This window comes from Python bivittatus, unplaced genomic scaffold (genome assembly GCF_059951505.1).
Source record: "Python bivittatus isolate LINGU-HERP-01145 unplaced genomic scaffold, Pbiv_v1 ctg000340_np1212, whole genome shotgun sequence".
Taxonomy (NCBI): Eukaryota; Metazoa; Chordata; class Lepidosauria; order Squamata; family Pythonidae; genus Python; species Python bivittatus.
In genome coordinates, this window is record NW_028277056.1 from 15349482 (window position 1) to 15372762 (window position 23281).

The following is a 23281-nucleotide window of genomic DNA, read 5'->3' on the forward strand; positions in this document are numbered from 1 at the left end:
ATGAAAAAAGAAAACACATGAAATGTCTGTCCATAGCTACTTGATTTTTGATACCTATCTGTTTTGATGTTGCTTCTCACCATGCATAGTTGCAAAACTAAAATACACAAAGGGGGATGGCAAGCTTTATTTAGTTAAATCTGACTTTTGCAACCTGCCATCCTGATGCATTGGGTTATGACTCCACCCATTCCTGGCAGCCTTACTGTGGCGTGTGTTGAATTTGGATGATGGGATATATAGTGGGCACGTTTAGCAGGCACCAGGTTGGGCAAGGTTGAAGTAGAACGTATAGGTAGAGAACAGTTTCAAATACAACTAAAAGAACAAGGAATGATTGTTAAGATGTTTTTCTTTCTAGGGTTTTGTGGGGGCTTGTTGAAAAACAAGGATAGGACAGATTTTCAAAATAGTTTTAGTATACATGATTAAGGGGGCTGCAAGTTAACTGGTGTGTTTAGGTATTCTATAGCTTTATAAAGGCTCTGCCCTGTACCGATGAGAAGCCCAGGGTGGAGGTTCAATGTGGAGGAAGGGGCTATTTCATTAATTATCACTGGTTGCTGGTCTTCAGAATTCCAGGGACTGTAAATGCAGATTTACTGTCTGGGTGTATGACTTAGGTGGTCTCCCCATGAGGAAAAATGGAATCAGTGGGGTAAAGTTGACAGGGAAATAGAAGCAAAGTTTGTAGGGTATTTTATTAATCTTCAGTTGTATAGTTTTAGTTTTGCTTACATTTTCTTGTGTTGTTGGTTAATGATTGCTAGACTTTGTATACAGCTCTAGGCCTCCTGAACTTGATTCAGTTGTCTTCTTCCCTAAGTACACACTTTATTGTCACTTCGCTAGTGTTGGGTTTGTACTAGCACAAAAAACCTGGGTTCTGGTGCTCCTAAGAAAAGAGGAAAGTTGGAACCACTTGCTTAAAAGTTAATCCTGGGGAAGGGAGGCTTTCCCATTTTGTCCCTCGCAACTTTCAGAGAAACATGAGAAGGGAGACCATCTCCTCGCTTAAGAACAGATGGTAGCATTTTACTTACCTGCCTTGGGTGAAACATTTTCACTTAGAAAGACAGCTACACCTAGACATCTCAGAACTTAGGTAAAGGGGATGGGAAGGTGGAAATCCCAAGAAGGGTTTGTACTGCATGTTTGTGACCGTCATTCTGCTACAGCATGGATTCAACTTCTCTAATCAGCACAGATTGATTCTGTTAAGATAATCAGCTGAATTTTTACCACACTCACTCTGATACACTGCTGTTGCTCTGTCTTGCTCGTAATGATGGCTTTTGTTGCTGTTGTCATAAGCCATGTTGAGCCTTGTTAGATTGAGTGGCATATAAACTGTAGTAAATAAATAAAAAGAAATATAAAAGATGGCATGCAGTAGCATATCCATGTGATAGTGTTTTTGAAAAAGAGTTTTAAAAGAAATTGTTTGGGAATAAATCTCATTAAATGCAAAAGCAACATTTGTTGATACTTGCCTGTAGGTATGTGGAAAAAGAGATAAAATAGAAACTCACTGACCCTCTGTGTTTCTGCAATAATTGCAGGGGAGCAGAGAAGAAAATGTTCTTACTCTGTCTGAAAAAGGTGTTTTCTGTATCTAATAGCTGTGTATTTGTAGAAATGCAGTCTATCTACATAGGAAAAAACAAAAACAACGAAGTAGCTTATATGGCATGGCAAGTTTAGATACTGGGGTTTTCTACTTTGTTTCACTGTTTAACTTTCAAAACTGTTTCTTTAACTTCTTTATTATTTTAATAATGAGCTGCCTCAGTTTTTTTTTATGAAAGGCAGAAGGTAAATCTTGTAATATTATCTACCATATTTGTCACAAGAGAATCTATTGACTTGGTACATATCTTCCTCTTTGTGGGCACAGAGACATTGTAAAGGAAGAAAATATGAAGACTCTAGAATTTCATGATGCATCCTATGCAAGGATAGCCATTGCCCCAAACTTACAATCTCCTCTTTGAACCATTAGTAGGGAAAGAGGAAATGGTATTAATAAATAGTGCCATCCAGAAGTTGTCAGGCTATTGTTTTGAAGAGGAAAGATATGTATCTAATTCTAATGCAGAAATAGTGAAGTAGCTTGATCTAAGTGGTTGTAGAATTACTTTCTGTACTTCTGAAACTCAGATCTTATGACCTAATTATATAAGTCAGTTGGGTTCAAGAAGCCATAATTTTATTACTACAACTGCTTGCTCAGGGGGCCTTATGTATAAGATCTTTCTCTCTAGCATAGCTGGAAAAACTACATTTTAAGAAATCTTGACAGTGTAGTTGTTCAATACTGATGACTTGGAATAAGTTCTGTGTGTGTCTGTGTATTCTGATTCTACAATCTATTCACTATTCTTTGCTTTTCACATTTTATTCTGAGCCAGATTCATTGATTTATGCTTAGTGCATCATACTCTCTCATATTGTTCGCATGGATTTTCCCTTCAGTGCATCCCATATAAACTGATGACTGTGAATTGTTATGACGTGTTTATTAGTATAATGTCTAGATCTTATTTCTCTGCCATTGGTCTTAATTCTATCCATATTCCTGAAATACTGTGTATAATCCTATACAGGTAGTCCTCAACTTACAACTACAATTGGGACCCAAACTTTGTAGCTAAGCGATGTAATTAAGTGAGTCACGCCCAAATTTACTTTTTTTGCCACAGTCGTTAAGTGAATCACCACAGCCGTTAAATGAACCCGGCTTCCCCCATGGACTTTGCTTATCGGAAGTCCCCTGGGAAGCTTGCAGATGGTGATCACATGGTGCCAGGAAGCTGCAACCATCATAAATACATGCCAGTTATGAAGCGCCCAAATTTTGATCACGTGATCGCGGGGATGCTGCGACAGTCATAAGTGCGAGAACTGGTTGTAAATAACTTGTTTCAGCACTATTGTAATTTTGAATGGTCGTTAAACAAATGGTCGTAAGTTGAGGACTACCTGTATTTGATACAGATATGGATATGTTGCAGTCTAGCTAATGAAAGGCGGAACTAGATTTAAGATCCCAAAGCTAAAGCAGTGGCTGTTGTCTCTCTCCACTACTTCCCTACTCTCCTTGAAACTAAGAAGGAAAAAGTGGCAGTTTCGGCTGATTCAGATCCTTGGTACTCTGTATTTATTAATCTGTGGAACGATGATACAATATCATATTTTATTTATCATATTTATATTTTTAATGAAATAATAACTTTTCCATTTGTTAATTATTACTATTTTGTGGAGGAAAGAACCTGTTAATACTTGGAAATATGCCATCAAGTTTCTTTATTTTGTCCTGATGGACTTCTGTTTATTATCCTAGTAATAAGTAAGCTAATGACTTCCAAGCTGTATTAAAAGTAACTTCTGCATACAGGTAGTCCTCGACTTATGACCACAGTTGGGACTGGAACTTCTGTTGCTAAATGATGCAGTTGTTAAGTGCATTCCACCCAATTTTACTACCTTTTTTGTCCCGGTTAAGTGAATCATGCAGTTGTTAAGTGAATCATGTGGTCATTAAGTGAATCTGGCCCCCTCCAATGACTTTGCTTGTTGGAAGCCCCCTGGGAAGATCACAAATGGCAATCCTGTGACCCCGGGACACTGCAACCATCATAAATGCATGCCAATTGCCAAGTGCCTGAATTTTGATCGCATGACCGCAGGGATGGTGCAATGGTTGTAAGTGTGAGAATTGTTCATAAGTCACTTTTTTAGTGCTGTTGTAACTTTGAATGGTTGTTAAATGAATGGTTGTAAGTTGAGGACTAACTGTAGTAAATATTGAAGGTGAATTATTGAATCTTTACTTTCAGATTTAGATAAAGACACATTTATGATACTTTAACCTGAAATTCCTTTCAATATATTAAGTTTATAGGATTAGCCACTGGTGACATTTCTTGTGAAAAGCTGTCTTCTACTTTGTTATGAAATTAATAAACATGGTTTTTAATTTATATAACGTAATTATAGTCTGTTGTGTCTATACTTTCTGTTAATTCTGGAAATAGACAAGAGCAAATGTCTAAACAGTGTAACCAGGCAAGAGAGCATACATTTTTGTATGAAGAACTATAACAAGATTACAGTAGTCAACAATAAAGCATTGTGAGGGGAGTAAATTAAGCATGTAGGTTTAGTGAGCTTGAGAACAAGTCCAAGCATGTGACTTTATAAATAACAATTTCACAACAAACATAGGCTTGGTAAGTGGGCCATAAATCTGGGCAAGCAGCCTGCTGAGCATTTTAACACCAGCTCTTCCATCTCTTTTCTTTGAACTGCCTACTGATGAGAAAATTAAGGAAAGCTGGAATTAAGTAGAATTTTGTTGTCAAGAACAATTTTGTACTCCTTCTCATGAATTTAACCTATACTACTTGCCTTTTCCATCAAGGAGCATGGGATCGTTGGATTAAAAGCAAAACTTCGAAGGATTTTGATATAGAGGAAAAAAATACAGCATAGGTGGAATGCAACAGGTGGCATATCTCTTGTGACACGATAATGCAAGCTTTATCATAGGCAAGGTTGTATGACTTAATTTTTTCCAGAGTCTTCTGTTCCAAGTAAGAGGAAAAATGCAGTGGAGAACACAATCTGGATATGTAAAGAGGTTATGCTCCTTTCTCTCTCCTCCCCCTCAAGTATAATTGGCAGATAGGCAATTTGGGGGGAAGTATTTGTATACATTCTCTTTTATGGCATCCCCAGAAACTTCAGCAGACCCTCCTTTGCCTTCTCCAGTAACCCATTGTTCTTCAGCAGTACAGAGATGAGAGCTCCCCACTTTCAGTTAATTAAAAAGGCAGTGTTATAATCCCTAGTTTAGTATAATAAAATTTATATAGCTGCCCATCTCACAAAACATGACTGGGTGGCATACAAGCACAGCAGCAATTAAAAGAATATTAGCGACTGGATAGCATAGTGGTTAGAGCACTGCCCTTGATGGAAGACCGGGATTCAAATCCGGCTGGTACCTACTTTACCAGTAGGGGTCCTTGGGCAAAGACCCCTTAATGCTTCACCTGCCTACTTCAAATATGAGAGTGACACAAGCTAAGAGAGTCATGCCGGCTCAGACGTCACCCAGATTAACAAGGTCTGTTTCAGATGTTGGGGAACCAGGACAATGTGATGATAAGTGGGCTACTGGAACAAACCATACATGGATGAAACAAGAGAACCTGGAATTGATGGAATGCTACTACAACAGTAGATCTAATGAGAGGGGATATATGAAACGTATGAGGGAACTACGGATGGACAGAAGACCTACATCCGCTCTGAGAAACCGCTAGTTACCCAATGCTTCAACATAGTGAAGAGGAAGCTGTTCTCACAACTTGAGATAGACCAATTCCACAATATATCTCGGACTCAAGAAGACCTGGAAGAACAACTGCCAATAAAGCCCTCACAACAATCCCTACTACCACCATAACTCAAACCAATGAACTGGTATATGCTACAGCCACTGTAATCCTGGAGATGCTTGGCTACATGATCAAGAACAACAACAGTACATAACCCTCCTCCCCCGGAAAATGAGGTCGGAGGCTAAGATCAAGGCAACTCAGAATGAAGTTAGCTGGTAGAACTACAGAAGGGTGTGGAGATTAGGGATGAGATTCGGCTACTGAAAAAATACAAGGGCCTGGCTCCATTTGAAGCCCCAGAGACTGCTAAACAAAGGCTCACAGCACTGGGTACCAGGATAAGGAGATACATTAGAGAAGCAGAGGCCAAGAAAATAAAGGCCTTGTTCTCCAAAGAACCATCCAAGATGTATTCCCAACTCTAATTTATTATTTATTAATTATTTATTTATTAAACCAATTTATATAGCTGCCCATCTCACCACTTGCAACTCTAGGCAGCGTACAACAAAGCTAAAAACTATCAATAAATACATTAAAAATATAAAAAGTAAAATAAAACAGAGAATAAAAGGGTGTTAAAAATAAGGGAGCCATCTCACTAATTCCCCCATCCCCCGGAGTCCCCAGGTCTGCTGGCATAACCAAGTCTTAAGGGATCTCCAGAAGCTCAACAATGATGAGGCGAACCTCACCTCGGGGAGAAAAGATTCTGCAGTGCAGGGGCCATAGCAGAAAAGGCCTGCTGCCTGGGTCCTGCCAAATGTAGCTACCTAGGCAATAGAACCCGTAACATGCCCTCTTTGCTGGATCTGGTAGGATGGGCAGATGAAATTGGGGAGAGGCGGTTCCTCAGATAGCCCGGTCCTATGCTGTGAAGGACTTTAAAGGTCAACACCAGCACCTTGAATTGGACCCAGAAACAAACTGGTAACCAGTGCAGTTCATGAAGCAGAGGTGTAATGTGTGTTCTATTAGAAACACACAACTGCCCGTGACACTGCATTTTGCACCAGCTGAAGTTTCCGGATACTCTTCAAAGGCACCTCCATGTAGAACACATTGCAGTAGTCTAACCAGGAGGTGACCAGGGCAGTTCAACAAACAGTAACAGCAGAGCCACCAACAGCAGAAACAACAGTACTGGAAGAACATATGGGAGAAAGAGAAGACACATAACACGAATGCAAAGTGACTGCAGGACCTGAGTGCAGACCATAGCAATCTCTCAGAACAGGAACCAGTCGTCATCACAGTAGCAGACATCCAACAGCAAGTCAAGAACATGAAGAGCTGGACAGCACCTGGCCCGGACATGATCCACATCTACTGGTCAAAGAAACTAACAGCATGAATTAACCCCTACCAGCACAGATGAACCAGCTGCTAGCACCAGGCTCCTACCTGGCTAACCCAAGGAAGGACAGTGCTGATCATGAGAGATTCTCACAACCAATTCCTGTTTGGGATGCCGCAGTGAGTGCACATCTCTCTCCTGATTAAAAGGCTTTCAAACTTCTGTATTATCAGACTGTGTGGATAAAGACTTTCATCATTGGTAAATAAAACTTTTCATCACATATTATCTTGTTTTTAACAAGCTATTGGAATGGTAACTAGACCTAAGCATTCAATAGTTGGCTCAGTTTCAACTATGGCACTATCTGCTGAGCCAGGCAAGATGGCAGAGGAGGGTTCTCCTGCTACTTTACTAAAAGAGATCCTGGCTTAGGTACAACTCTTGAAGCCAATCTAACAAGATCTGGTAGAGCTTAAATGTGATTTAAAATCAATGCAAGAAAAAATGGCTCGTTACATTTCAATGCCCACGAGATTATAACTGAAGCCAGTCATAATATTTTGGATAAACGAATTACTTATCTGGAGTCACAATTGCATAGGAAAAACCTACATGTGATTGGTATTGAAAAACCTCCAAGTCAATCAAACCTGGTTGAATTTATGGAAGATTTTTTTTTTTCAGAAAGCTCTTTTGTTTGGGAACAGACTTTCCAGTCGAGATTGATCATGAGATTAAAATTCCTTCAACAAGAAGGAAGACTGGAACTAGTTCCAGTATTATTATTGTGCAATTCCTCCATGTTACCACAAGGGATAAGATTTTACGTATATTTTGCCAGGAATCGGTAAAGTCTTCTTTGAAGTTGGGCAAGATATCAATTTATCCTGATTTGACTAAAAAGGTTCCAGAAAAAAGAAAGATATTTACAAAAGCTCTAAGTCTTGCCAGATCAATACAACTTCAATATTTCATGCGTTTTCCAGCTACATTCTATATTAATCATTAACATCAGATTCACAAATCTGATAATCCCTTGAATGCAGAGGCCTTCATCCTATCTTTAAAATGTGCAGATGGACAAGCTTGACTGTATTTCATTCTATGGAATCTGCTGCAGGAGAAATTGGAGTTTGCCTACTGTAAAAGCCTCAGTTTAAAAGTCTACATGCCAGTATTTTTATTTTTTTTCTGTACTCCTATTATTTGTATTTGTTTTGGTTATTTCAAGATAAAGGGTCTGGGCATAATGCCAACTTTATCACTTATGTTTAACATACAGTACTTTTTTCCCCTTCAGTTAGTAATGTTTGAAACTGTTTTGTAATTTCTGTATAAGAAGAGATATAAATCACTATGCCATCCCCTTTGGATTTTTCTTTCCTTCTTTACATTTTTTTTCTTTTTTAAGATTCCTTTTAATCTTTTTATAATGTCACTTGCTTGTTTATTTTTATTCACATAATCACGTTTTTCTTTTTTTTCTTTATGTATAGATTCTATATACTTATAAAAGAATGGTATTTGAATGTCAAATTGAGTTGTTATGGAGGTTGTATGTCTGTGAGCAACACTAGAAAATGTTAAATATGTTAAATATTTAAATATAGAAAAGATTATTTTATATTTATTAAATGGTTGTTGTTGTTCAGTCGTTAAGTCGTGTCCGACTCTTTGTGATCTCATGAACCATATTGCACCAGGCCTTCCTGTCCTTCACTGCCTCCCTGAGTTTGCTCAGTTTCATGCTCATTGCTCCAGTGATGCTATCTAACCATCTCATCCTCTGCCGTCCCCTTCTCCTTTTGCCTTCAGTCTTTCCCACTATCAAGGTCTTTTCCAAAGAGTCCTCTCTTCGCAATAGGTGACCAAAGTATCTGACCTTGAGCTTCATTATCAATCTTTCCAATGAGCAGTCAGGGTTGATTTCCTTTAAGATTGACTGGTTTGACCTCCTAGCAGTCCAGGGAGCTCTTAAGAGTCTTCTCCAGCAACACAGTTCAAAGGCATCAATTCTTTGGCGCTCAGCCTTCTTTATGGTCTAGCTCTCACAGCCATATATTACTACTGGAAAAAGTCTTTGTCGGCAAGCCAGCTTTCGCACTTTCCTCTTTCACCCTCATCAAGAGGCTCTTTAGTTCTTCTTCGCTTTCTGCCATTAGGGTGGTATCATCTGCATATCTGAGCTTGTTGATGTTTCTCCCTGCAATCTTAATTCCAGCTTGTGATTCTTCCAACCTGGCGTTTCTCATGATGTACTCTGCATATAAGTTAAATAAGCAGGGTGACAGTTTACAGCCTTGTCGTACTCCTTTCCCTATTTTGAACCAATTGGTTGTTCCATGGCCGGTTCTAATTGTTGCTTTTTGGCCCGCATATGGATTTCTCAGGAGACAGGTAAGGTGGTCTGGTACCCCCATCTCTTTAAGAACTTGCCACAGTTTGTTGTGATCCACACAATCGAAGGCTTTTGCATAGTCAATGAAGCAGAAGTAGATGTTTTTCTGGAACTCTCGTGCTTTCTCCATGATCCAGCGAATGTTGGCAATTTGATCTCTAGTTCCTCTGCCTCTTCGAAACCCAGCTTGTACATCCGGTAATTCTCAGTTCACGTACTGCTGAAGCCTAGCTTGTAGGATTTTGAGCATAACCTTGCTAGCATGTGAAATGAGTGCAATTGTGCGATAGTTTGAGCATTCTTTGGCATTGCCCTTCTTTGGAATTGGAACGTAAACTGATCTTTTCCAATCCCATGGCCACTGTTGCGTTTTCCAAACTTGCTGGCATATTGAGTGCAGCAGTTTAACAGCATCATCTCTTAGTATTTTAAATAACTCAGCTGGAATACAGTCATCTCCACTAGCTTTGTACAGGTCATAAAATGAATTGGTGTTGGGAGAATATTGATAAAGTTATTTTAAATGTAAAAGGGTTACGAGAATCCAAGAAACAAAACGTAATCTGACCATATTTAAAAATTTTAAGGGCAAATATTGCTTATTTACAGGAGACTCATCTAACAGAACAGGATAAATCTCTATTAATGAAAGATTGAGTGGGACAGGTTTATCTCACAGACACTTCGACAAAAGCTAAAGGTGTGGCCATTCTGGTTCGAAAAAGATTCCCAATTGATGTACAACAAGTTATCACTGTGCAAATGGGATGTTATTTAATTTTGTGTGCCAAAAGAACAGAGACTGCAATAGCTGTGGTTAATGTTTATGGACCAAATTTAGATTCTCCTACTATGTTTTATGAAAGTTTTCAACACTTGAATGAGTGTATTTATGATAAATTGATCATAGGAGGAGATTTTAATGAAATATTTGATCCTGAGCTTGATAGAAATATACCAACATGGAAAAAACAATCATTAGTGAAGGAAACAATTAAGACTTATATGGAAGAATTGAATTTAGTAGACTCTAGGCATTTGATGTATCCAAGTAAAAGAGAATATACATTTTATTCAAATGTACATCAGAATTTTTTTAGGCTTGATTATTTCCTAATATCATCGACTTTATATCATCAAATTCAAGAATGTAACATTGATGTTTGTTATGTATCTGATCATAGTGCAACCACCTTGAAATGTGTGTTTCAGAAACTGGTTAAGGTATCGAGAAATTGGTATCTTAATGTTTCCCTATTGAATGAAAAACAGTTTGTATAACAAATGCAGGTAGAGACCTTACAATATTTTTATTTGAATTCAGAAACATCGAGTGCCCAAATTTCTTGAATGGGAAACTTATAAAGCATACATTTGAGGTAGAATTATTGCTTACGCATCACACAAAAATAAGATTAAAAATAAAAGGGAAAATTATTTGAAAGATGAATGGAAACATTTATGGGCACAGATGGTTAGATGCCCATCTACGGTTTTGTACAGATAAATACATAAAAAGAAATATGAATTAACTACTAATATATTACAGCAGACAGAATTTATGCTAAGATGTCTACGACAGAGATAATGGGAGAATGGTGAAACACCTGGTAAGATCTTGGCTAATCATTTAAAGTTTTTAAAAAAAAAAGATAGGCCATGATTCCAATCATTTGAACAAGATGAAAGGTATAAAACTTCAATGGTTAATTGTCAATTTTTAAAATTTTATTCAAAATGATATAATAAACCATAGGCTGTATCAAATGAAGATATAGAGGCTTTTAAAAATAAAATTAGCCTACCACATTTAGATGATACACAAAGGCCACCTCTTATTTGCTCCACTATCTAAGCTAGAGATTAAATAAATAATTTTAAAAATTGCAAATGGTAAAACACCAGGATTCCCTATCGAGTGGTACAAAGCATTTATCGAACTTTTGGTGCCAAAACTTTGTCAAATATATGAAGAGATATTTGATAAGGGAGTTTTATCACCAGCATTTAATCAAGCTAATATTATAGTTATATCCAAAGCAGGTAAAGAGCATACTCGGTGTGCATCCAATCTCATTGATTAATGTTGACACAAAATTTTAGCAGTATCAGCAAATAGATTACAGCAAGTCATATTGTTCATTATTAAGAATGATCAAGCAGGGTTGATAAAAACTAGGCAAGCAGCAGACATTAGGTTAGTTGTAGATTTAATAATCTTGAAGAAAAACAAAGATTAATTTGTAATGTTATTATTAGATGCTGAAAAAGCCTTTGATAAAATACATAAACAGTATATGTTTGCTGTACTAAATAGATCTGGATTTCTTCTGGAATGTATAAAATGGATTAGGATATTATATGAGTTGTCCACATCTAAAGTAAAGGTTAATGGTACATTTTCTCCTACTTTTCCTCTGTTTAGAGCAGCCTTTCTCAATCTTTTGACCTTGGAGGAATCCTTGAAATATTTTTTAGGCCTCGGGGAACCCCTGCATATTCAAGCTCAAATATAGGCCAGAAGTTACAAATTCGTTTCATGTGTAGGCCTGTATATGTGCATTAACAGTGTACTTAAACTAAAAATAAAGAATGAAACTTACCTCTTTAATGTGAAACCTGTGCTTGTTTTTTGCTGCACAAATGATCAATTCTGGGCCAAACTTGAGATAAGCACACACGGATTTCATCTTCAACTGGAGTAAGATGATTTCTGTCTTTGCTTTTGATGCTTGTTCAATAAGAAAAAGCTTGCTCACACATGTAAGAAGTTGAAAACTGTAGCAACGTGTTCAGTGCCTTCCTATGAATGGCAGGATACTCTCCTTTCACAAAAATCCAGAACTTGTCCATGGGCAGATAGTGAATTTCATCTTGAGTGTACAATCAGACTACAGCTCACAAAGTTCTTCCTCTTCCTTCAAAGTGCAGTTCTCAGGCTGAACAGAAGATGCAGAGAAAGGATCCCTCACCCAGTCAAACATGTGTGTTGAAGGGGAGGGAAAGTACTGATCAGTTTTGTTCTGCAGAACTTCCAGGTGGTTTTCAATTAAATTTGAGACTTTTTGGTATCCTTCTTCACTCTCAAGCCCAAGCAGCAACGGAAACATTTCAGTATTTCATTTTGCAACATGATTTTCCCCAACATTCAGTTTTCTTTTAAATCCAAGAACCTTGTCACTTGAAGTCAAAACATTTTCTCCAGGGCCTTGCAGAGACTTGTTCAGCTGGTTCATGTGATGAAAGATGTCCACTAAATATGCTAGTTTCTGTAACCATTCTCCATCTTCAAAGCACTCAGCAAAATGTGGAATACTATTTTCTCGAAAATATTCTTGCAATTCTGCCCTCAGCTCAAATACCCTGCTGAGAACTCTTCCTCTGCTGAGCCACTGTATTTCTGTGTGTAACAGGAGACTTATGTGCTCTTTGTCCAAGTTTTCTCACAGGTTTTTAAACATTCTTGAGTGAACTGGTCTTTGTTTAATAAAGTTAACCATTTTTGTAGCATCATCCGGAATTTATTTCATCTCCAAGAGTTTTTGACACCAACATCTCTCTGAAAAAAGCAGTGTGTTGTGACAACATCAGTATTTTCTTTTCTTAGAAGCGAAACGAAACCTCTCATAGAGCTAACCACTGGTGGAGCACCATCAGTTCAGATGCCAACACAGTTCCTCCAAGTCAGACTATTTGTTTCAAGATATAAAGATAAAACTTTAAATACGTTTTGGCCTTTGCATGTTTCATGTAGTTCTTTGCAGCAGAAAAAGTTTTCTTGAATTTCACCATATCTTACAAATGCCATAACATGACATTGGTGAAATCTGTTGAGTCATGAACTTGGATAAAAAAGCTGCTGTTCTTCAGTTTATCATACAAAACCTCTTCAGCATCATGTGACATGTCATCAGTATGCTAACTTATTGAACTGTTCGACAGTGGAATCTTTTCAATTTCTTGTACTGCATCTGGTCCTAGCATTTTTTTCCCACTATTATTTTACATGCTGGGATGATTACTTTCTCAATCAAAGCATGACTTTTCTTTTGCTGTGTAATAAGTTCTGCTACTAAGTAACTTGCTTCTTGGGCTTTTTTACTGACTGTAATTTTATTAACAAAAGCTTTACTCTGTTCTGTGATTCCAATAGCCATTTAAAATAATCAGAACTTTTACTTGTCATATGGCTGTGATTTGTAGTTAAGTGTCTTTCCAATTTTGCTGGAGCCATTGCTGCATTTGTAAGTTGTTTGTCACAGATGAGGCACAATGGAATAGGACAACTTGGATCATGTAAAACCCATTGATAAACAGCTTTCATTGTAAAGATGGATTTTTTTTTTTGAGTCCATTGATTTATCAGTGCAGGGAAATGCCTGAGAATTAAATTCTTCATTATCTTTATCATCATTAAACTTATTGGTATTGTCCTTTCTAGAATTGTCCCCTTCTCTCTCATACCTCCTCTTCAAAAACTTTTTTATACATATAAATTAAACAATATAATATATCCTTGAGGTCATATATTGCTATATCTGCAGTAATAATTGCAGAAAACAGGTTGCTTTATATTCTGCTCAGATCTATAGGTGAAACTCGAAAAATTAGAATATCATGCAAATGTTCATTTATGTCAGTAAGGCAACTCAAAAGGTGAAACCAATATACGAGATAGACGCATTACATGCAAAGCGAGATATGTCAAGCCTTACTTTGGTATAATTGTGATGATTATGGCGTACAGCTTATGAAAACCCCAAATTCACAATCTCAGAAAATTAGAATAGTGTGAAAAGGTTCAATATTCTAGGCTCAAAGTGTCCCACTCTAATCAGCTAATGAATCCATAACACCTGCAAAGGGTTCCTGAGCCTTTAAATGGTCTCTCAGGCTGGTTCAGTAGGAATCATAAGCATGGGAAAGACTGCTGACCTGACAGTTGTGCAGAAAACCATCATTGACACCCTCCATAAGGAGGGAAAGCCCCAAAAGGTAATTGCAAAAGAAGTTGGATGTTCCCAAAAGTGCTGTATCAAAGCACATCAATAGAAGGTTATGTGGAAGGGAAAAGTGTGGTAGAAAAAGGTGCATAAGCAGCAGGGATGACCGCAGCCTGGAGAGGATTGTCAGGAAAAGGCCATTCAAAAGTGTTGGGGACTTTCACAAGGAGTGGACTGAGGCTGGAGTTAGTGCATCAAGAGCCACCACACACAGACGGATCCTGGACATGGGCTTCAAATGTCGTATTCCTCTTGTCAAGCCGCTCCTGAACAATAAACAACGTCAGAAGCGTCTTACCTGGGCTACAGAAAAAAAGAACTGGTCTGTTGCCCAGTGGTCCAAAGTCTTTTCTGATAAGAGCAACTTTTGCATCTCATTTGGGAATCAAGGACCCAGAGTCTGGAGGAAGAATGGAGAAGCACACAATGGACGATGCTTGAAGTCCAGTGTGAAGTTTCCACAGTCTGTGTTGATTTGGGGAGCCATGTCATCTGCTGGTGTTGGTCCACTGTGCTTCATTAAGTCCAGGGTCAATGCAGCCATCTACCAGGAAATTTTGGAGCACTTCATGCTTCCTTCCACAGACGAGCTTTATGGGGATGCTGACTTCATTTTCCAGCAGGACTTGGCACCTGCCCACACTGCCAAAAGTACCAAAACCTGGTTCAATGACCATGGGATTACTGTGCTTGATTGGCCAGCAAACTCACCTGACCTGAACCCCATAGAGAATCTATAGGGCATTGCCAAGAGAAAGATGAGGGACATGAGACCGAACAATGCAGTGGAGCTGAAGGCCACTATTGAAGCATCCTGGTCTTCCATAACACCTCAGCAGTGCCACAGGCTGATAGCATCCATGCCACGCCGCATTGCGGCAGTCATTGCTGCAAAAGGGGCCCAAACCAAGTACTGAGTACATATGCATGCTTATACTTTGCAGAGGTCCGATATTGTTCTATTTCCAATCCTTGTGTTATTGATGTCATGTAATATTCTAATTTTCTGAGATTGTGAATTTGGGGTTTTCATAAGCTGTACGCCATAATCATCACAATTATACCAAAGTAAGGCTTGACATATCTCACTTTGCATGTAATGCGTCTATCTCATATATTGGTTTCACCTTTTGAGTTGCCTTACTGACATAAATGAACATTTGCACGATATTCTAATTTTTCGAGTTTCACCTGTATAAGAAATTATTTCTGCATGCATATTACATATCTGTATTTACAAGGGGCCAAGACTAGATGAGGATTAAATGAGACTTAATGTAAACAAGGCGAAAATCCTGGAAAGCGTGATACCTGAGGGAGACTGTTGTGCCTTTCCTGGTTTTGAGTTTTGTAGTTTCTTAAGTTTCAGATTTTCAGTGTAAACAGGTCCCTGGATCATTTAAGAGAAATTTGGCACTTTAACTTTTGAAAAGTGAGGAGCTGGTGGTAATGCAGCATTGTACTCATGATGAGCTATCTACATTGGCTATCAGAGCTGTAGCTGCAAGCTGCATGCTTTAAGTTTGGAACTGACTGTCTGAAACATTGGCGACTCAGAATTTACTTAAATAGTGATAAAACTGCTATTGGTAGTTTTTTTCTGTAGGATTATGAAGGACTTCTGTCCAGCACTGTTCCATGTATGCGTTTCTAAGGTTAAATATATTATCTTCCAAGTCGGCTGCTTACCTTCTAGTGCTTATTTCTTCTCTTCTGAAAAGAAGCAGAGTATGGAATTGTAATATGAGACTCAAGCTGAGTAGGAGTCAGAGACATGCCTTAGAAGAACAGACTGTATTAAAGAACTGAGAGTCAAACTCTTTGTAAACACTGGGCAACAATTGGCCTTGAAAGGATCTGGGAGAAGTTGCTAATAAGTTTTTGTTTTTGTTTTAATAAATATCAGTTAACTTCATCTGTTACTCTAATTTTTAAAATTAATATTTGAAATGCTTATTGCAGGTTGGTAGTTCCTGAGACACATTTTCCTATAAGCTTATTTTGTATGTTTCAAATGAGAAAGAGAGGATTAGTTAGGACTTTAATGCATCTTTGTTAAAAAGGGATTGGGAGAATCTTCTGGAACTTTCATCACCTCCTTTTGAATGGAGATTGAATACAGGAAGTTATTGAAAAGTACATTGCAGGCAGAACTAAAGGAGATCAGAAAGTGTTTTTCAGTGAGATATGAGCTGTGACCTCTGCTAGGTTGACTGCAGGATTATAGTGAAAACTGCACACCATTAAACATGGGAAGTTTTTGCCAGAATAAACAGTGATAGTTTTGTGGCTGAAAAATAGTAATACTGAGTGACAGATCTGAATGGCAGAACAAGTAGTCATCTACAGATACTCTCCTCTGTTAACTGAAGGCTTCTTGTGCATTCCATTTATCTAATAGTACAAATGAATTGGAATTTTTGTATCCTCCACTTTAGTGTTTGCATGAATAAATATGTTTACATACAAAGTAGAACATTCAGAATCACTCTGCTGCCTTATAACCCATCCCTGCATCCATTACCAAACTTCTTTGGTGTAAGCTAGTGTGTGTCTCTGTGAATTGGTGGCACTATGTTCTTGGTATTTTCTTTAAGAGTCACGTTCATGATGCAATTTCTCATGCAACTTATCTTTCAAAGAAGAATGATAACTGCTTTCTTATTATTTTAGTGGCATATGTCCTACTCTAATCACAAACAAAGTTGACCATCATAAATCCCAAAATTCATAATTTGGGTTGTTAACAGTACAATAAAAATAAATCAGTAATATTACACAACGTACATACAGCACTGGAAACATTTATTTACTTGCTTACTTGTTTAATTTGTATGCCTATATGCTGTAGATGGCCAACAATGAAAGAAAAACAGCACATACCCCAATAATATATATTTATAATTAATTCACATTTCTAAGGCTGCTCAATATGTTGGTGACTCTGGATAGCATGCAGAATTAAAAACAAAGATATAAAACAATGACAAACACAAAAGTGGTCATCCTGGTAGAATAAAACATCCAGTAACAATCTATAAAACCCATCCCATAGGGAGCCCTTATCCCATACTAGTGCATAGCTTAGAGAAAGAGTCGAGTCTTCAAGGTATATTTAAAGGAAAGCAAGGTTGGGGCTTTTCAAAATTCTCAGGGGTGGGGTGTTTCAAAGGGTAGGTGCTGTGATCAAGAAGGTGTGCATCCTGGGTCCTGTCACATGACATTGCTTCACGGATGGGATCCAGAGCATGTCAACTTTATCTGATCATACAGTACTAGCAGAAACAAAGGGAGAAAGATGGTCCCACAAATTTTTGTCACTAAATGATGCAGTCATAAAGTGCTGTGGCAGTCCCTGCAGTCCCTGCAGTCCCAGTTGCCATTGTTAACCGAATCCCATGATTGTTAGGTGAGGTAACTTCCTGCCAGCTTCCCACAACCAAAGTCAGAGGGAAGCCAGCAGGAAGTTGCAAGTTCCAGGCCAGCAGACAGGTAAGCGGCTGGTGCCAGGTGGGGGAGGGAGCAAGAGGATGCACAGGGGTGCAAGGGAGGGTTGGAGAGGGTGCAAGGGGTGCACAAGAGGTGCAGTGCACATCAGGGAGGGTGCAAGGGGGTGAGTGAGAGGCATGGTGTGGGTCAGGGAGTGTGTGTGAGTGGCCAGCGTGGCATAAGTGCAGAAGGGTTGGGGAAGGATGTGCAGGTGGGGGAGACTTACACCGGCAACTTGTGATCTTCCCTCCGGCTTCTCCATTGATTTTCTGGGGAAGCCAGCAGGGAGGTTTGCAAATGGCAATCATGTGATCACAGGGCGCTGCAACCGGTCATAAGTGCAAACTGGTTGCCAAGCAACCAGATCGTGATCACGTGACTTCAGGGTGTTGGGATGGCTGGAAGTCTGAAGACCGGTCATAACCATTTGTTCAGCACTGTTATAACTTTAAACAGTCACTGAACGAATGGTTATAGGTCGAGGACTACTTGTAATCAATATAACAAAAATCAGAGACTATCCACTATTAGATGGACCAAGACCACAACACTCCAGTCCCCAAGACCTGATAGAATAAATGTGTTTTAATGGGCTTTCTAATAACCATAGAATGGGCAGCAATTGAGAAGACTGACTTCTGTGGCCCTGTAGATGGCATTTCCTGAGTAAAGGGTCCTGGAGGAAGCCCATCCTTCCAGATCTTGTTCAATAGGCAGAAAATATTTGGAGTAGATAGTTCTGCAGATATTGAATAGTCAAAATGCTATTGAGAATATTCTTCCCTATTTCTATACCTTAAATTCCTCCATTTTGAGGAATTAGAAATGAGGCACTATAATGTTCCACCTTTTTAAAAGAAAGCAGCTTTATGCATTTGTTAGCTTAACCTTTTGATAGTAAGTTTGGTGCAAGTGTGCCACTGCATTTTTTTTAAAATCCTCTTCAACTGAATATTAATAGCAACTTGGCCTTGTTATCGTTAATATTCTTTATGATATTAAGATTAATACCTTAACATTTCTGCTACATTTATTATGCCTAATAAATCCTGAATGTTGTGGGCATGAGAAAACAGAAATGCACAAAGATTTGTCATTAAAACATAAATGCCCTGTAAAATGGAAAGAAGTTAAATGATCACAAATGAAATATTTGACTTCATTAGCACATACTTATCACTTTAATCTGTTCTTTTATAATTATAAGATACCAGTACTGTACATTTATTTTAGATACCTGTCTGAATGTTTAAATATTTCCATACTCCCTCTCTGGTTTAATATGTGTTATGAAAAGCCCTTCTATAGAATAATGTTAATTATTCTAGGAACACAAACAAGTCAAGGAACATTAGTCCTTAGTTGGCCACCTTCAAGATTGATGTCAACATTTGCCTATATAATCTGTCAAATATCCTAAATGCTACCCTAGATGGGCCTAAGAATTTTGCATATGTCCCAGTTCTTCTGACTTCGAACACTAAACCTCAAACGACACATTACAGATTGATTCTTTTGAAGTGTTTCTGAGCTTCAAAAGCAATTTCTAGATTCTTGTTTTTCATAACACACATCAGCAAAAAATCTTGGACATTCTGCACTAACTCTGCCTGTGGTACAGTGATTTGGAGCGGATTTTTGCAGGACTGTATTCCTTGCTCGTTTTTTAACTGCTCATTGTAAATTTGCATATTGTGATTATATGTTGTTTAATACTTCGTTCTATTTTGCTTCAGTCACATTGATCAGACAACAACATGGCAGGATCCAAGGAAGGCTCTCCTTTCCCAAATGAATGTTACAGCTCCTACAAGCCCTCCGGTACAGCAGAATATCATGAATTCAGCAGCCGGTAAGGAGAAATCAACAAAAATTTCTAGGGAGTTGCAAGAAGTTTAACATTTAGTGTGTAAAGTTTATGCTGCACCAAAGTGTAGTTTGTCATTATTGCTGAGGATTTCCTACTGAAAATGGATCCTAAACAGATTGTCTTCCATATAATTACTTATTACATCAATACTTTTAATGAGAAATAAAACACATAATTAAATTTATTAATGGGAGGTGTTATGCAAGTGAAGGAAGTGAGCTTGATTCTTTCGAAACATTGTAATTTTTAAAGCAGTATATCAGGATTTGTGCATAATGCTATAAGTACATGCAAATCTACATTATCCATTTCCTAGGCTTTGCCTTGTCACACTGAAAACTTTTTCAGTTTTGTTTCTTTTGTATCTTGGTGTATTTATTTCTTGCTGTTTTGTTTGCTATGACTTCATAGTGGCTTTTTGGCATTAGTTTGTCATGTAAAACAAATCTTTTGAAAACATCAATATTATTTTCTTAATTCCATTTTGTCAGGTGATTCAAACAACAAAGAATACTCTTTAATAGCAAAGGTATGTCAAACGTATCTGTTCCTAAGACAATGCTATAGCTGTGGAGGGCAGCTCATTATTCTTGGGGAGAGATGTAGCTGCCTTAAGCAGATGCCTACAGGTATTACATTAGTGTTTGCTTGTGCTTCAAAGCATTATTTTCCCTTGGGATGTAAAGTACTACACAGTCCTAAGAAATCTGAATGGACTAGGCTTTGGACTGGAGCAAATCAGACTGCAGTGTACAGGGGGAAATGAGTTGCTTGTGTGAAACATGCTGTCTCCCTTGTTGAGTCTTGCCATCCAACTTTTTTTTTTCCTAACTTGTCTTTGACCTGTCATTCCCACAACCTTTTCTACATTTTAATGAATAATTAATTTTCTGTCTTCAAAATACTCAAAGTAGCTTACAAATACATAACACACAGATAAAATCAACTGTAAATACACAGAACATTTAATACAAAAAATAAAGTATACTCAACAAAAGGAACAAACTAAATAGAGTATTGGACAAAAATGAACATTGACCTTTTGGCAATTTGTGAGGGAAAAATTCTTTTGAATGAAGATGGGTCTCAGATTTTCAAAAAGGCACTTTTCATAGATTCTGCCGCAGATACATTAATAATCAGTAAACAGTTTTGCTTCTTCTGTGGCAAGGTTTATACTGTGGAGAAAAATGTGGTTGGAGTTGTGATTGGGCCCCTCATTATGGAGGCTCAAATCTACTCTTTTTTTTTTTTTTTAACTACATCTGTTAGAGTTTTATTTGCTGCTGATTGTGTGCTTTTTTATAGCCCAAGTCTGTTCATGGATAGGCTGGCTGAATGGATGGATGGATGGATGGATGGATGGATGGATGGATGGATGGATGGAAAGAGAGAGAGAGGGAAAGGGAAGGGAAGGGAAGGGAAGGAAGGAAGGAAGGAAGGAAGGAAGGAAGGAAGGAAGGAAGGAAGGAAGGAAGGAAGGAAGGAAGGAAGGAAGGAAGGAAGGAAGGAAGGAAGGAAGGAAGGACGGACTACTGTATCTGGAAAAACTAAAGTGAAATGGTTTAGTTCTGTTCCTGCCAGGATTGTGAATCAACAGATATTGGAACAGGCAATCAGAAAATTTGTTTGCAATTTGCCCCAGTAAGAATATGCTAATATCTGTCTGCTACTAGTTTTTGTGTAGTAATCTGAAGAAGAAACAGTTGTCTTTCCCTGAGAGAAAAGGTCTGGATTATTAATCAGTAGCTTCTCCACTCGTTCTGGTAGATAAAATCCAGGCTCTTGGTCTGAATAACTAAAGGGATCTTAATATTCCTCATTTCAGTGACACATCTTGTTCATCTTGAAGTGAAAAGGTAGATTTCATTAAAATATTTGTATGAGCAAATACTTTTATGACTAAGAAAATAAGTGTTTTACTCTAAATGGTTAAGGTTTGTTCCATAGCCTAAATTCTTCATCTGCTTGGTGTCCTTCCTAGAAGATTAAGATGATAGCGTGAAAACTTTGTAGATGTTGTTGTACTGTTATTTGCTCCATTAGTATGTTAAAGGAAAAGCTTTTATTTGAGAAAGTTGGTTGATTATATGAGAGAGAGAGAGAGCTCATCTAAAGTTACAGAAAAAGATCTATATGAAAATTTCTAGGTTTTTTTAGCAAAATAAATTAATGTGATTATTTTTTTCTTAAAAATCATGAATTGGAGAGTGGTGAAAGCTTCACAGTTAGTACTTCTTGATTCAGTCTGTCTATGCAATAAGACGTGTTGCTGATTTGAAAGGACATTCCTTGCTGAGGAATAATAGAGATTTGTAATTAGTCATACTTCCTAAGCTTGGAAAAAAATAGATAATTATGGGTATCTAAGAATGTGGAGAGAACACTGCAAATTATTGTGGCGGTGAATGTAGTCTTAGCAGCAAACTGTTTCATCTTGGCCCAATACGTAACAGTGAGACATGATTTAATGGCATTGTATGAAGTTCAAAATTGTTTTGTGAAAATAGTATTTGGTTCAACAACATATTCATTATAGGCAGAACCAGTGGTTGAAAATAGGCAGATCTTCAATGGTTTTATTTATTTGTTTGTTTGTTTTGATTTACAGTATATGGCTGCCCATCTCAAGCACATGACTCTGGGCAGCTCACAACATTAAATGATATATCTGTTCTTTGCAAGCCTAACCTGCATTAGATGCTATTGGTGTATTCTGAATCATTTACCGATTCTGTTTAGAAACATGCAAGCAAAAAAATAATTGCTGTTTGAACCTCACCTCACTTTGATGGAATTATTTTATGGTGCTTTTTAAGCAGGACAGGGTCAACTTTGCCATTTTGTTTTGCTTCTTGTATTTGCTTACATCAGGTAATGCTTGCGTGGAAGGGGAAGATTATTTATTACTAATGTGAAATGCAAATATATCCTGGATAATGTGTTGAATTTGTTCAAGTTATTGCTTATTAAAGCAGAATATTAGATGATCTTGTGATAATTATAATTTCTTCAAAATTAATAAGAAATTCTGACTTTAATTTTTTTAGCTCATTCTATATAGATGGATATAGATATAGATAACACTTCCTACAATTAGGAAGCAAGAGTCAGATGAACAAAGATTGTGGCAACATAACTTTATTCTCAGTGTTTTGAATTTTTCAAAAATATAATATAAAAATATTGCTAATAAGCTTTTCCATTTTTCTTTTACTCTTTACATGTCTTCCTTTTATGCTCTCTTGGTTGGCCTTCCTAACTTAAGAGTTCATTCTCTCTTTTTTTTCTTGAATAACACTGAAAGCTTGTTAGCTAACCATTTTCACTTTCTACATGATTTCCATAGATTTTCATAATTAATGTGCGTTTTCACTTTCCATTGAAGCTAAGTGGAGCGTGTTCTTCTGTGATGTTTCAGTATGGAACATTAGGAATGCTCATTAAAACAGGACATTGCTGTTCCCAGCTAATAAACAAATGTCTCCATGATTAATGGTTTATATAGTTCTTTTATCCTCTACATTATCTGTGGTCTTATCAAACCTGTGAAAACTACATGATTGCTTTTCCCATTCTATAGAATAGGGGCAGGCAACCTGTTGCCCTCCAGTTGTTGCCTACTGTAAGTTCCTGGCTACAAGACCAAAAATAGTCAGAGATTGGTGAAATGATCGTGCAAAGAATCTGGAGGCCATCAGGCTCCTTTTGCTTTCTATATACAGTATAGCCAAAAAAAGAAAAAAAGGATTATTTGTCAGAACCTAGCCAATGATTTGCCAGCCCAAGATCAGCCCAAGTATAGCTAAC

General features: G+C 37.7%; 1 protein-coding gene across 8 annotated transcripts in view; it reads left to right on the top strand.

Moving 5' to 3' along the window:
• Positions 1 to 23281, top strand: part of YAP1 (Yes1 associated transcriptional regulator) — a 103974-nt gene that overhangs the window by 47591 nt on the left and 33102 nt on the right. For all 8 annotated transcript variants that reach the window (XM_088140610.1, XM_088140612.1, XM_088140611.1 and 5 more), the window contains exon 3: positions 19338 to 19453. In XM_088140610.1, coding sequence (XP_087996736.1) covers positions 19338 to 19453 — 116 coding nt within the window. The remainder of the gene's footprint in view (positions 1 to 19337; positions 19454 to 23281) is intronic.